General features: G+C 37.4%; 1 protein-coding gene across 5 annotated transcripts in view; it reads left to right on the top strand.

The window, feature by feature from the left end:
• Positions 1–16,986, top strand: part of mora (cysteine and histidine rich domain containing protein) — a 560,065-nt gene that overhangs the window by 219,746 nt on the left and 323,333 nt on the right. For 4 of the 5 annotated variants that reach the window (XM_090370663.1, XM_090370660.1, XM_090370661.1 and 1 more), the window contains exon 4: positions 13,220–13,312. The exons of the other annotated variant lie outside the window; for it this stretch is intronic. In XM_090370663.1, the coding sequence (XP_090226789.1) occupies positions 13,220–13,312 (93 nt within the window). The remainder of the gene's footprint in view (positions 1–13,219; positions 13,313–16,986) is intronic. 5 annotated transcript variants of the gene reach the window in all.

Raw genomic sequence — 16,986 nt, 5'->3', positions numbered from 1 at the left:
TGTTGCAAGTAAAAGTAAAATTGAAAATATTCAAAAATTTTATCAAGTACAATACACAACTACATTTACTGAACAAAACATTTAATTAGAAAATGTTTTTGATAATTAACAAAATTTAAAATACTGTTTTAGTTCACTTTCTTAGGAGGCCGTAGGTTGGACACTGTTATGAATCTACTGTAAGTGCCCTGTTCGAAATTAGGAGAGAGTGATTTTCTTTGTGGCTTAGAGGGGAACATGTATCCTGTGTGTTATCAGACACTCAGCCTAAAACACTGATGGATCCAATATCTCTCTATTACAGAAGATTTAGGAGAAGTCCGGTTGGCCTGCCTCCCTAAAATCCACTCATGCACACCTCGATGGTAAGCCCTGTTACGTCACTTAGGTGGCAACGAATGTGTAGAGTAGTTCTCTTCAAGACGCCTGGTCAGCATGAAGAGGAAAAGACCAAACCCTCCAGCTTATGACGGCACAACAATACAAATGGCCCTCAGTCCCCAGCAGCTTTCACGCTCCCTCTTACGGCAGCAAGAGGATCAGAGTGGAAGCAGAGGGTGCTAAGAATCTCTGGGTACGACCAGGCTGCCATGCACGGAAACTGAACTTGGCCTGTTATAACGTATGATCACTCATCGGTGAAGACAGGATATTAGAGCTGGAAAAGGAATTAGAAAATGTGAATTGGAATATCATCGGTTTGGCTGAAAGAAGAAGAAGAAATGAATCACTTATAAGTTTATCAAGTGGAGATCTGCTGTACACCAATGGAAACAGAGAAAGGAGTGAAGGTGAGTTGGGTTTCTGGTCCATAAAGATTTTTAAAAACAACATTTTGGAATTCAAAAGCACATCAAGGGTGTCAAGACTAATACTCAAGATTTCTAAGAGGTACAAGCTAAAGATTATAATGATTTACGCACCAACATCAAGCCATGATGATGAAGAGGTTGAAGAAATGTACACCGAAATTGAGTCAGTCTTCTAGATGAGCAGAAAACCCACTACACTATTATTATGAGGGACTTCAACGCTAAGGTTGGAAAAAGGCAAAACAGCGCAGAAAGAGGAACTATAGGAAATTTTGGATTGGTGAAAGAAATAAAAGAGGTGAAAGACTTGTGGAATTTGCAGAATCTCAAGGACTGTCAGTAATGAACACTTTTTTTCAAGAAAAGGTTGAACAGAAAGTGGACATGGAAGAGTCCAAATGGATTAACAACTAATGAAATTGACTTCATCCTCACTAACAGAAGATATATTGTGAATGATGTTAAGGGCCTGAATAAGGTAAATGTTGGAAGTGATCACAAAATGGTAAGATGTACACTTGATATAGATGTAGGAAAGAAAGGAAAAAACTGACTCGAGTAAATAATACAAAGGTCTTTGAGATAACAGAGGAGGAGAAAAAGCAGTATGTACTGGAACTTAAGAACAAGTTTGAGCTTCTGCAGACTGCTCAGGACCAAGATATCGACGAGGAATATTACAACTTTCTGAAAGTGATAAAGCCCAAGAAACCTATAGGGAAAAAGAAATCCAAAGAAGAAAAAATTAGTCAAGAAACAATTCTTATGATGAACTGAAGGCGAAAAATGAAGAGCAAGGAAAACACTGACAGGGAGAAAATTGAGTATACTGAGTTATGCAAAGCCAGAGAGGACATAAGAAGATTTAACACAGGAAAAGTAGAACAAGCATTAAGGGAAAACAAAGGATTTAAATCAGCAGCCATGAGCAGTAATACAGAAAAGACAAATGATACTGAAACTGAAGAATAGCGATGGTGTACTTATAAACAGCAGAGAAGGCATAATTCAAATAGCAGAAGACTACTATAGAGAATTATACAAGGAGCGAGGGAATGATACCAGCAGTGGGGGAGATGGATTGCAAAGTAGCAACACATATAACATACCCGATATTCTTCCTGATGAGGTACAACATGCATTGAAGAAAATGAAGAATCGGAAAGCCCCGGGGGAAGATGAAGTTACTGTAGAGTTTTTAAAATTTGGAGGAAAAGACATAACACAAAAACTGGCAAGGCTCTTCACAAAGTGCATTAGAAAAGGTGTGATGCCTAAGCAGTGGAATAGTGCAATCATAGTTTTGCTGCATAAGAAAGGAGATAAATCAGAAATTGGAAATTATAGACCAATTAGCTTGTTATCCCACATATACAAGTTGTTCACAAGGGTCATTACTAACAGATTAGAAAGAATACTTGATGAGAATCAACCGAAAGAGCAAGCTGGCTTTAGGACAGGATTCTCAACTATGGATCACCTGCGCGTAATATCACAGCTAATGGAGAAAGCAAATGAATATAAAACACCATTATGCCTGGCATTTGTGGACTATGAAAAGGCATTTGACTCCATACAGCATAAGGCAATGTTTTGGGCACTGGAAAGACAAGGCATAGATACCCCATATATTATGATTTTGAAGAAAATATATGAGAGTGCTACCTCCTTTATTAGACTAGACAAACACAGTAGGAAATTAAAAAGCAAGAAAGGAGTTCGACAAGGAGACACAATATCTCCGAAGCTGTTTACTGCTGCCCTTCAGGAAGCTTTCAGATGATTAGACTGGTCGCAGAAAGGAGTCAATGTATGAATGAAAGGAGTAATGATGAACAAGTATGCCACGGAAAGGGAAATAATGATTGAACGAGCAGTAATTGAAAAGGTGGAGTCATATACTTATCTGGGACAAGTTATTAGCTGTAATAATGATAAATGGCTGGAAGTCAAGAGAAGAATAAATTTTGGATGGATAGCATTCAGGAAATATAGTCACATACTGAAGAGCAATATCCCAGTTTGTCTGAAACGTAAAATAATGAATCAATGTATACTCCCCACCATGAATTATGGAAGTGAAACTTGGGCACTCACCAAAAGAATGGAAGAGAAGCTGAGAACTACACAGCGAAGAATGGAACAAATTATATTGGGAATCTGACGTTAGATAAGAAGAGAAACACATGGATTAGGCATCAAACTCAAGTAAAGGACATTCTTATCAAAACTAAAGAACTAAAATGGTCTTGGGCAGGACACATAGCTCGAAGACATGATGACAGATGGACTAAGAAAATAACAGAATGGTACCCAAGAGGAGCTAGAAGAAAACCTGGACGACAAAGGTGGAGATGGATAGATGAAATTCATGAGTTTTTGAGTAGTAAATGGATGGCCAGTGCTCAAAACAGAAGGAACTGGAAAGTTGCTGGAGAGGCCTCATCCTGCAGTGGATTGAAAATGGCTGATGATGATGATGATTTTCTTTTACCCCTACAAATAATCATCTGTTCTTTTGCGGAAGTGCGTTATCCACATTTTCCGTAAATTTTCCCTATCTCTATTTACATGGTCACAGCACCTGAATATCCAAATGACACCGATATTTTGGACAGTTCAAAAAAAAAAAAGAAAAAAAAAAAATTCAAATTTAAGAATTAGTGACAATACCGATGACGCGAGGAGGACAACGAAGATATTAATCCTTCTAAATATGAATTGGTGACATTTGGTGAAAATCAAGTTAGAAAATTGTCAATTACAGTTAAATGCAATTCGGGGATACCTAATTGGTAAGAAAGTTTCGGGAGGATTGAAGCAGTTGATGAACGCTCTGAGTACGATAACCAATTTCACCAAGTGAACGTGAATGAGTTCTTTCACAAATTAATCTGACTGCCAGCCCAACCAGCACTTCGTTGATGACAAGAACTTTCTTCACTACTGTTTCTTAAAACTGTAGGCCCATCGCTTATCCACTTCGATCCAGCAAAACATGTCGATTCATGGCTGCTTCGGAAATGTCATTCAGCAACTGACACACAATTACATTACTATAGAAGTAACAATATCAGGGGGAAAAAAATTTAGAGTACTTTTCATATCCTTTTAATTTTCAATTTTTCCTGATAGCAAAGAATGAGTTCCGACACCTATTTTTTTACAAAAAAAGCACTGGTTGAAACCATGTAAAACAATTAGATAACTTCAAAATCAATATAGTATATTGATTTTGAAGCCATTTCCTAAATCAATTATTTTTTATAATACTTCATATTTCAAAATATCTTGCGTACAATAATTTAATTGTGGACCTAATTACACCTTGTATGAACTGGGTATTCTCATGTATGTTTGATTATCTGAACTATTTGATTAACCAAACCAACTCTGGTCCCAGTAGTTTGGATAATTGATGTTCTACTGTATTGTTATTTTTCTCATACACGTTTTTCAAAGAATGAAATGAAATACATTATTTCTACAATGCTTTAATAAAGGTATTAAAATAAAATCATAACAAAAATGTAAAGGCACCTCCGTAGCCAGGTGGGAAGGAGCAGCAGTACGTAGCACACGCTTCTTGATTAGACCGGGGTTTGAGCCCGTCACCACCAAATACAGGAATAGATAAGGAGGTGATTATTCCATTGTATAAGGCAATGGTCAGGCCACACCTAGAGTACTGTATACAGGTCTGGAGGCCTCATTTTAAGAAGGATGTAGAACTGCCGGAACGAGTACAGAGAAGGGCAACAAGATTAGTGAATGGAACAAAGGGGTGCTCTTACGAAGAAAGGCTTAAGTTTTGCAAATTACAGTGTCTGGAGACTAGGCACCTGCGAGGTGATCTGATAGAGGTGTAAAGCGTTGAATGGTTTGAGCATGCTCAATGCCGATGGGATTCTTCCTCTAGCTCAGAAACATCACCTGAGAGGGCATAAATTCAAATTGAGGAAAGACAGATGTAGGATAGACGTGCGGAAATTTGCCTTTAGCCAGCGGGTGTTTGGTGGTGGAACAGACTTCCATCCTTTGTCGTGGAAGTTGATAGCCTAAATAAGTTTAAGGCTCAGCTGGACAGGTATTTTGAATGAACAGAGGGGTGATGTGGAAGTGGGTTTTTTTTTGGCTGATGCTGCATAAGCTTGCTTTCTTGCATCAAATGCCTCTACTAATGCTAATGCCTCTACTAATGCTAATACGGAGGATGCGGAAAGGTCAGAGAATGACCACCGCATATCCCGGAGCAATATGGCCTTAGTTGCTAATGCTCCTAAAAACCAAATAACAACAACAACAAAAATGTAACTTTTAGCTTACAGAACAAATTTAATAAAAAATGATAAACCTCTCTTACATCATAAAAATAAAACATCAGTGAGACTTCTGTTCCTACACCATTGATGACAGTTACTTTATATAAGGCTTATACTTTAACTTTTAGAGTTATGTATGTATCACTAGTTTCATCTGTAGGACTATTCCTGCTACTTAAAAAGTTCATCATTGAGAACAATGACTCACAAGAATATGTTGATGAGAAAATTGTTAGTAATGCTGTTGCCAGATTTTTTAGCATTAGCATTAGTAGAGGCATATGATGCAAGAAAGCAAGCTTATTCAGCATCAGCCAAAAAAAAAAAAAAAAAAAAAACAACCACTACTCCCATTTCACCCCTCCGTTCCTTCGAAATACCTGTCCAGCTGAGCTTTAAATTTGTTTAGGCTATCAACTTCAACAACAAGCGATGGGAGTCTATTCCACAAACCAACTGCCCGCTGGCTAAAGGCAAATTTCCGCACATCTATCCGACAGCCGTCCTTCCTCAATTTGAATTTATGCCCTCTCAGGTGATTAATCTGAGCAAGAGGAAGAATCCCATCGGCATTGAGCATGCTCAAGCCATTCAAAGCCTTATACACCTCTATCAGATCACCTCGCCGATGCCTAGTCTCCAGGCTCTGTAATTTGCAAAACTTAAGCCTTTCTTTGTAAGAGCAACCCTTTGTTCAATTCACTAATCTTGTTGCCCTTTTCTGTACTCGTTCCAGCAGCTCTACATCCTTCTTGAAATGAGGCCTCCAGACCTGTATACAGTACTCAAGGTGTGGCCTGACCAATGCCTTATACAAGGGAATAATCACATCCCTGTCCCTGCTAGAAAAATTCCTGTATATCTTTGACAAGACACCATGAGCTACTCTTGCAGCTCGTCTGCACTGCTCACAGAACTTCATATCTGCCTGCACAATTAACCCCAGGTCCTTTTCATTCTCTACCACTGTCAGCGTAGTACCACAGAGTTGATACGTTGATCTGGGGTTACTGTTTCCCATATGTGGTACTTTACATTTGTCAATGTTAAACTTCATTTGCCACCTCTCAACCCATCTGCTCAACCTTTCCAGATCCTGTTGCAGCAGCATAGTATCAGTAGTGTCCTTAACAACCCTGCCAACCTTGGTATCGTCTGCAAACTTGGACATTAAGCCTGATACACCATCATCAGTATCATTTATAAATACAGAAAACAACAATGGACCCAACACTGAACCCTGAGGAACTCCACTAATAACATTAGTCCACGTTGAGCAGTGTCCATTGATTACCACTTTCTGTCTTCTGCCACTCAACCATCCCTTTATCCATAGCAGCAATTTGCCTCCAATGCCACACTTCTCCAATTTGTGCAGCAGTCTTCCATGCGCAACAGTATCAAAAGCCTTTCTAAGATCCAAATATATAATTATAATATCAAAGTTATTCCCTGCATCCAGTTCTTTTGTGACTACATCATAGTATCCAATCAAATTGGTCAGACAAGACCTGCCTTAACAAAACCATGCTGTGTCTGAGCTATAACTGAATTCTTGTCCAGATGATCCTGCAGTGCTTCTTTAACCAGTGCCTCCATTAATTTTCCTGGAACCAAAGTTAAACTAACAGGTCTATAATTACTTGTGTCAGCCTTTGATCCTCCTTTGTGAATTGGGGTTACATTTGCATATCTCCAGTCCATGGGTACCTCTCCTGAGTCCAAAGAAGCTCTCATAATTATGGCTAAGGGTTTCCTTACTTCCTTTGCTGCCTCCTTTAATATAACTGGATAGATCCCATCCACCCCGGGTGCCTTTTTTATGTTTATCCTCAACAATTTCTCCTCCACTTTCCTCTCAGTTATTAGAAAATAATCTAACTCACTGCCAATGTTTACTTCACCTACGACATTCCCCTTCCTGAATAACTCCTTATGTGTGAATGTAGATGCAAAATACTGGTTTAGATTGTTAGCCACCTGAGCTGGATCCTCAACTGTTGGAACCATCAACATCCAGTGGACCAATCTGATTCATCCCTTTCCTTCTTGAGTTTAAATAGGTAAAGAACTCTTTTCTGTTTTTCTTTGCATCCTTTGCCAAGGATTTCTCATAATCTGCCTTTCTTGCCTAATCTCCTTTGTGACTTGGTTACAGACCAACTTATATCTATCATAGGCTTCCATGTCACCCATTAATTTGTATGTATCCCATGCATTTTTCTTCTCTGCCATATGTCTCATTAGTTCATCTGACAACCATTCAGGCCTGAACCTTGAACAATATTTTTTGGTTGGTATGTAAAGCCTGGTAGCTTCCAAGATTAGTTCCTTGAATGCTTCCCATTTTGAATTTGCTGTTGGTAACATTATCATCAGTTGGTCCCACTGTATAGAATTTAAATACTGTCTCAGACCATCATAGTCGCCTTTACGAAAGCAAAAACCCTTCCCTTTACCTCTGATGGTAGTTACCTCCTTGAGTAAATCCCACTTCAGCACACTGTGATCACTGCCACCCAGTGGTTCCTTTATCTGCAGATTCCTAATGCATGAAGAATCACTACTGATAATCAGATTAAGAGTATTACTCCCTCTAGTTGCCTCCCGAACATGCTGGTGTAGAAAACAATCATCCAATAAATCCACAAAAGCCTTGCTAGTGTGTGAGTGACCAACCCACAAATTCCAGTCAATATCTCGGAAATTAAAATCCCCCATTATAAGACTCTCTGATTTACTGGCCCATTCTATTTCCCTGTACAGTATCTTATTATACTCAACAGAGTCATTAGGCCTATAGCACACTCCTACTCTCAATTTTGATTTACCTATGCTTATGTCACACCAAACTGACTCGACACTGCCTTGTCCATCAATGTCGACTGGCTTCACTTCCTTGGATTTTATGTGTTTCTTAACTAATAGCATAACCCCTCCTCCCCTCCTGTCCTGTCTATCCTTTCTATACACATTGTACTCCCCAAATTCCAGTTCTGCATTCCTTATATCTGTGTGACACCACGTCTCTGATATTCCAAAAATATCTGCCTTTGATGTTTTGAGCAATACCTCAAATTCATCAAATTTATTTACTAAACTCCTAGCATTGGTGTACATACAAGTATACATGCACCTGTTTCTATTCTTAGCTACCCTAACACAACCCATGTGTTTACTTGTACCGCAATGACTTCCAGCAGTCTCTGAAATATCCTGCCTCTTGTTTTTCAGGCTTCTGCTCATTCCAGTAGAAGCAGTGCAAGAATCTCTTTCACCTCTGCCAGTGGCTACTGTTAATCCATTAGTCTTTGTCTCCCCCCAAGCTAGCAGTTTTCCGACCCACCTAACACTGCCTCGATAGCATCAGCAAATATTCTTGCACCCTTTCTATTTAAGTGTATCCCATCCCTGTAGAAGCAATCTCTCCTGTTAACAAGTACATTCCAGGCTGAAAAAAATTCTACCCCTTGAGCCTTGCACAATCTTTCCAGGGCCGAATTGATCTACAAGGCTCTTATCATATACTCCCTCCTATCGTGTCTGGGCAGAATTGCAGACACTTTCAAATTCAACCCTACTTCACGGCTTTTTTTCAACAGTGATCTGTACTTGTTAAGTAATTCCGCTGGTCTCCTACTCTTAATATCATTAGTGCCAACGTGTACAACTATATCACCTTTTGTGCCCTTAAAAGATGATATCTGCTCTACAACGTCATCAACCTTTGCCCCTGGCAGACATACCCTGGTCCTGTTCCACCTATCCTTTTTACAAAGCATGTTCCCCGTTTCCCTGACAATAGAGTCACCACCAACTACTAGTTCCTGTGGGACCAGCACATTCTGCCTTGGGGGCTGCCTCTGTGTTGCAAGATGACCAAGTGCAAGCTCTGGCGTTGATGTGGGCAGCTGAGAGCTTGATGGGCCCCTCAATTTAGTTTCTTCGAGGGCATCCACCCTGTCCTTCAAGGTCTCATATAGGCCCATAACAACGCCGAGTTGTCGCCTAATTTCCTTGCACTCCTTGCATCGTGCGCACACAAAGACATCCCCCATGGCAGTATCATGTCCCGTACCCGATTGCTCCGCAAACATCAAGCAAACAGTGCATCTTAAAAGGCTGTGATTCAGAGGGCAACTGCCCCCCTCAGTTCTCCCATGAGTCACAGCACTCCCATTGGCTTGCGCCTTTTGCGTTACTGTTCTGGTCAGAGTCATGATTTCGATTTAAATGTCAATAAAATTACAATTTCAGAACAAAATTAAAACCTTAAACTTGTATCTTAACACAGTTATAACGCTATATTTATTTTTCAGTATCGAGTGTTATCTACGAGTTCCCTTTATATAACTTCCGTATAAAGTATGTATTAATTATTTGTTACGTTTGTACTCTAAGTCGTTATATATATATGTATAGTTAAAAGTACAATTTAATTGACAATAAAGTTTAACAAGATTAATAGATCTACTGATTAATTGACAATATTATATTATGCACTATACTATACAGTGCTAATGCTATCGAATTCCGGATATGCTGTATCGCGTTTCAGTAACGAGTGTTATCTACGAAATCCCTTTATATAACTTCCGTATCAAGTTGTGTATTAATTATTTATTTTTATTAGTTATTTATGTTAAGTGGTTATATGTATAGTTAAAAGTACAATTTAATTGCCAATGAAGTTCGACAAGATTAATAGATTTTACTGATTAATTTTCACATAACAATGGCGGCTGTTTATGAACGGTAATTTGAACACGGTTTATGAACACGTGGATTTGATACCCTTTCCGATACTAAGTAATACCTACAAATCTCTATCTAAGTTACTTTAACTTTAAGTACCGTAAATAGGAATATAAAGCTACTCTAGAAATAAGTTAATATGTCAATTTAAAGCAGAAGATAAATCAGAAAAAACTTCTCTGTTCCAAGAGCGGCAGAAAGGCACATCCGCACAGGAAACTCTCGTCCTTTAAACAGACAAAAGTTTCAGGAATGGAATTCAAAACTTTTAATACCTTATTTTTTGCAATTTCCTTTGCTAATCCTGTCACTAATCATTTCCTTTCAGTATTTTCCAAATCAACTCTGAGGTTGATAAATTTTTTCCTCCCAATTGAGCTGCTCTGAAAATCAATCAATTGCTCTAAAAATCATCCAGGTCAATCCATTGAAACATTTTCAGGTTCAGTTGTTTTACACTGTCTGCAAACTTAATGAATTTTACAGTTTCTTCCAATATTCTGAACTTGACAAATCTTTATGGGATGTTCTGAATTCTGCATGCCCAAAAAATTTGTGTGTGCCATAGGTTCAACACCCCTGCTGTAGAATCATAATCTGATCTTGATTAGCTTAGCATCCCCATTCTGTGACAGTAATGAATCGTTATTTACTATGAATACCATTGTGGTAAACAGAATCCTTTCCTTTGACTGTAGATGAAGCTTTAATTAGATCTCACATCAGTATATTAGCATGTGATGCATGTAAATAAGCTTTATAAAGAATCGGCAAAAAAAAAAAAAAAAATACTTCCCACATCACATGCCAATCCCCTCCAATAATTTTTCTAGTTCTTGAATTTATTCAAACTATTCACTTCCACAACAACAGATGGAAGTTTGTTCCATTGGTGCATAATAGCCTTAGTTTCTCCAATAAAAACTGAAACAAACAGTTTGTTCTGACAATCAACCACCCACTAGCCTTCCTTGATTTCAATTTATTTTCCCTCCCCCCACGTGTAGCCTGAGCATGAGGAAGATGCCTTCAGCATTGAGCTTCTTCAATCCATTAAAAGTCTTAAACACTGCAATCAGATCAACTCTCAGGTGCCTGGTCTCCAGTGCTGCAATTTGGGAAACTGAAGGCTTTCTTGGTAGAACCACCCTCTCATTCCCTAAAATGAGACTTTCAGACCTGTATACAGTATTCAAGTGGCTTAACCATTGTTTTGTACATTGGTATAACCATATCCTATCCCTTCTAGCAGAGTCCCGAACAATGCATCCTTTGCATTGTTCCGGTTATTTGACATCCATTTAGGTCTACACCTTAAACAGTATTTCTTAATTGGTATGAAAAACTTAGTAGCTTTTATGATTACTTTCCCGAATGCTTCCCATTTTGTATTTGTTATAATAATATTATCAGTAAGTCCCACTGCATAAATTTAAAACTGTCTGAGACCACTGTAGCATCCTTACGAAAGCCAAAGCCCTTCCCTTCCTTGACATTAGTTGTATCTTTAAGTAAATCTCACATCAGAATACTGCGATCACTGCAACCAGTTGATCTGTTACCTGCAGATTCTTAATACATGATGAATCTCTGCTGATAACCATATCTTGAGTACTTCCTCTTTTTGTCTCTCTAAGATGCTGTTGTAGAAAACATTATTGAATTAATTCACAGAATTGTGGCTAGTGTGTGTGACCAGCACACATTCCAGTTAACATCTGGAAAGCTAAAATTCCCATTATAAGATATTCTGATTTACTGGCCCTCTCCAATTTCCTATATAGTTGTATGTTAAAGTCATCATAGTAATTAGGCCTGTGATAGACTCCTCTTATTTTTATTTACCCAGTGTTTATGTCAAACCAGACTGATTGAACATTTCACTGGCCACCCATGTTGACTAGATGGACTGCCTTACTTTTAATATGCTTCTTAACTACAACTATTCCCCCATCCTTACTGTACACATTGTACTCTCGGTTTTCGCTCTGCTTCCCTTTTGGTCTGAGTGACGTTATGTCTCCGATATCCCTACAATGTCTGCTACCTATTTTACCCTTTATCTGAATTTTCATAATGCATAAAGAGTCACTGCTGATAATCAGAGCAAGAGTATTGCTTCATTTCGTTGCCCCTCTAACGTACTGCTTTATAAAACAGTCATCTAATAAATAAATTTTATTTCTGCAACTGTTTGTGTACTCCACTCTCAAGGTCCCCTCAATATCTGGATAGTTAAACCTCCATTATATTTATCCTATAAATGACTGTGATGAGTATTTATACTCTTACTCTCATTTGTTTTCCCATTGCATAGATCTGTAAGCATTGAGAACATTACCGGTCCACATCTTACCTATAGATGCAGATGAACTCCCACTTCGCTTTAGATGGAAAGCACTGTTACACAACTAAGTAGAAAAGATTGGAAGTCTTCTTTCTGATTCAAGCTTGACATCTATTTTATTCGCAGTCTTCTCTGATATGTGACAGGTTTAATGAAAAGTGTTCTGCTGCATTTAGTTAAAGAATTGATGATCAGTTTGAAGTATTTATCTACGGGTTCCTTCCTGTGCACTTCACTTGTCTGTTCTAGGAGCATTTCTTTGAACATTGGGAAAATGCATTTTATACTATTGCTAACATCCAACAGTTGTAAACAGTTCATGCTCTGTAAAATTTTAATAAATTGCATATTTATATAGATGATTTAAAAACGGTTGCATGTACTTCGTCAGTTTCTCACAATTTCTTGGTAAAAATATCTCTTTAAGTAGCATGCAATATTTTTACTTCAGAATTGTGTGTATTCAAATTAGCACCATAAACAAGTGTTTCACAAATATATACAAACTCTTTAAATGCAGTTTCTGCTCTGCACTAAAATTTTTTTTTTTCTCTCACCCAGTTTTGCAACAGATCCAGTCTTTTCCACTGTCCCAAATTCTGCATCAGATAGTATTGTTTTGCTGGAGTATATTATTGCCAGCTGCCTCCACTTGCAACAATATTGTTGATATTTGGACAGAGCTCTTGAGGATTTTTATAAGTTCGAAAAAAATCTGCAAGCTGCTCTGCTATGCTGCATCCCACAACTTGCCCACTGATATTTGCTGAGCTAGTTCCTGGGTTGTTTGAGCATAAATAATAGTTATACCTCTGTGCTACTGAGTAGCCAGCTTTTGCTGTGGCCTTAAGAAAATGTGTATTCAAAAATATTCAAATTTAAATATACAATTTTTTATATAAAATTATTCTTATTCATTAGTGTGGCAAATGTCTTTGCATTAAAAATTTTGCATATTGCTGTTATTTATAATGCTTTTCTAGGGTTGTAAAAAGTCATACCACTGTAATGTAAAGGCTCCAGAGCCTGAAAAATCAAAGAAAGAAGTGGAAGAAATTATTTGTAATAAAGATGAGGTAAGCTAGATGCTGTAATAAGGAACAGTAATATTGATTTTAATTATAGTAATGTTAAAAATAGGAGACACGTTATTTAAAAAGCTCATGCTGTTTTTAACATAGCATAAGAAGCAGCAGTAGTTCAATTTTGTTTTAGTGAGATAGCTTGCCTGGCCTTTGTAGTGACAAATGAGTTCTGCAGTTCTTTTCGTCTTGTTCACAAATGTACAAAGCTCCTTGTACATTTGCAAACAAAGTTCATTGTATCTCTCTGTCTGTTTGTCCACATGTCAGAACTGGCTCAAAGGGTTGTGGCACACTGAGCCAACCAAAGTTGGCTCAGAGTGCCACAACCCATCCCATTCATATTAGTTTGAAAAAGATTTTCAGTTTAAAAATAACATATAAAGTTTTGTTAATAATTTTATTGTTTATTTCATTCAGTTCATTTTATTAAAATAATAAAATAAAAAATATTATTTATTAATTTCAATTTAATAAGCATACATTAAATTTCTGCTTCAAAAATGAACTTTTTGGCTTTAACAGCTGAAAATCTTTGGATCATATCATCCAGGTCTAAAACCAAGGTGATGATATGCTCAATTCGCTGATTCATTCAACCAGTCTTGTGTCATCATGGAACAGAAGTAGGTTTTGATTAACTTCATCTTTGAAAAAGCTCCCTTTAGTTCTGACCACTGATACTGGCAATGTTGCCAAAAAAAGATTTACCAGTGATGCCATCAAATTGTTTGAGCACATGAAATGGTTTTAGAAATATTTTAATTCTTCATATAAATCAGCAATTGAGATGAATTTTTAATCACAATATGTAGGAAGAATTTCTAAATCCACATTGGAATTGATTATTATGCTTTGTAGTTAACTCAAACCTGTCTTTCAATGACTGGATTGCACTATTTCAAAATATGGGAAAACTGGATTCTGAAATTTCCTTCTCTATCATTCCATGTTCACTATCAAATATTTTTTAGCAGCTAATTTTTGCTGAAATTCACATTCAACTCCAGTCGAGTTCCTAGATTTTTTTTGCGGTGTCTAGAAGGCATTTAAATTCTTTTGAGAAGTGTGTTTAATAGAGTGCTCTATAATGATATAAACAGTGCTTCTGTGATCACTGGTAATTTCATCAATAAGCACTTTCCAGAATTGAATTTTGTTTTCAACAGATGGAGTGGCCAAGGAAATGTCAGTGTTGGGCTGGCCCAACACTGACATTTCCCTGACATTGTATCGGGTAGCAGGTTGTTTAAAGACGACAAAATTTCTGGAGGTGATTAAATTTTCTAGATGCTCTCCATGTTGATCACTGAAATTACTGTATCAATAAGTGGGATGAGCATTAGCATCCCTGGCAATGAGAATATTCTTCTGAGCTAATGCATCTTAACCTTTTTTCTAGATATAAATTGTATGGATCAGTGTTATCACTAAATTGGTAGTACAGTGAAATCAAGTAAACAGAACTAAAGCCGCAGTTAATATTAACACATGTGGGGAATGAGAAAAGCTCCCCTAAGTTTGAACTAGTAGCAACTGGTTTTATCAGTCTTGACAATATCAGCAAAGGTGGGAACAGAAATAACTAAGGAAATAGCAGTAGCAAATGCAGAAAGGGGAGTTGATGAGCTGGCCTTGAACTCTAAGTTTCACTTTTCCATTATCAATAATATGAGTTATAAGTATTGTCTTCAACACTTCCAATATCTGCATGAAGAACTTAACAGTGGCTATGGTAACATGATTTCCATCATTACATAGAAAAGTTTATTGATCCTTCCTGAGACTTGAAGTGTGGATAAGAGGAGAGCTATTGCTGGTAAGCAAGGGACTTTATTCTGAGATTTGAGAATGAGGGGGTACAAGAAGAGGGTTGTTAATTAATTATGAACATGAGAGGCAGATTAACTGGTCCATCTCATCTGAATATGTTGCTTGAGGTGGACCCAGAAAAACTCTCCTGAAAGGCTATATAACTCAAGCTCACCTTAGAATTCAACGTGATTTGAGGTTAAGCTCCATACTGAAAATATATGATGAGGGGGAAAACAGTAACAATATACAGCAGTGAAATAGCACTTATAATAACAAAAGCAGGGCCAAAACAGAGTATGTACAACAGAATAGCAATTCGGAAATCCGATATTGCACTGGGCACACTTTTTAGTGATGAAAAGAAAGAAGTGTGAAATGGGCAGTTATTTATGGTTCTCAGAGCTTAGAGAACTATAAATAAGGATCTTAACACAGCTTATAAAAACCATGTTATCTTATGCTTTTAGGGCTTAAAAAACCTGGAAGCAGAATTTAAAATATTTCTTGTAATAGGCCCAGAAATAGTCCAAAGGCAAATGGCAGTTATGGTCAGCCCAGCATATAAGAATGGCTGAGCAAATGAGGAAAAATAAAATTACCAGAAATCTCCTTAGAAATGATATGACTTTACTTCAGGTGTCAGCTATGTGTAAAAACTTTACCTTAGAAATGCTCAAGACATTTATTTTCTCATATGTTAAGCAGTTTTTCCAAACTGGTGCAAAATTGAAACTGTAAATATTATAACTTATTTAAAATTGTATAATTTAAGCCAAGTTTACTTTCTTTGTAGAAAGTCTACACCTGCAGGCAACAATGTAGATAGTCTCTTCTCACTTCTATTCTAGTCTTCAAAGTTAGGCCTAAAAGAATGCTATATTCATATGGTAGAAGAATCGTTCTTTAACTTTTAACGAATACTAGTTTTCAATTGCTGATATCTTAGGAGGACATTTTATGAAAATTTAAACATCAACTTATTAGATATAGAAAACCTGATGACTATATTATGTACACTAAAATGCCAATAATCTGTCAAAAATTGCTAATCCCCAGAAGATTAAATAAACCACTGGAACATGAAAAGGTGCCACCTACGGTCCCCTGGATGGAAAGACTTTTTTTTCTCCCTCTGAGGTGTCCTGGGCCAGATTATTTCGACCCTGCTCTGTATGTATATGAAGATGCTACCCAGAAAACAAATCATTCCATTGGTCTGTGTTCCTATTGTTTGCATGATTGCCCAGACAGGACAAGAAAGGGGAGGGGGTAGAGTTCTACTCTTAGAAGCACAGAATCTAAGACAGTGCATCCATTTGATTCTGGTGGTAAGTGAGATGAGTATGATATAAGTCAAATGACAGTGGGTATAATGAATAAAGTGGACCAGCAAATCAGAATGTCTTATAATGGGGATTTAAACTTTACAGATAATGACTGGTACTTGTGGAGAGGTGGCTCACATAGTAGCACAGATTTTTTTGATGTACTGCATGACTGCATTTTATACCAGCATGTTAGAGCGGCTACAAGATAAAACAATACTGTTGATCCAATTATACTGGTCTGCAGCTTAAAAAGTTCTGTTATGTTTTATGCTGACAAGGATTCTGAACTTCATTTTTAATGGAAATTTTGAAAGATACTTTAAATTGGAGAAGTGTGACATTAGGAGCAAATTAGTGTTACGGTAAAGGGATGGTTGAGTGGAAGAAAACAGTGGTTATCAATGTGCATTGCTCATCTTGGAATGCTGCATTAGGGGAGTCTCCCCAGGGTTCACTGCTAGGCCCAGTGTTGTTTATTTTATTTATTAATGATTCTGATGAAGGCATATCTCACTTAATTAGCAT

This window comes from Mastigoproctus giganteus, chromosome 3 (genome assembly GCF_048544385.1).
Source record: "Mastigoproctus giganteus isolate SK-2022 chromosome 3, ASM4854438v1, whole genome shotgun sequence".
NCBI lineage: Eukaryota > Metazoa > Arthropoda > Arachnida > Uropygi > Thelyphonidae > Mastigoproctus > Mastigoproctus giganteus.
Note: the sequence above shows the minus strand (reverse complement) of the source record. Positions and strands in the feature narration are given on the sequence as shown.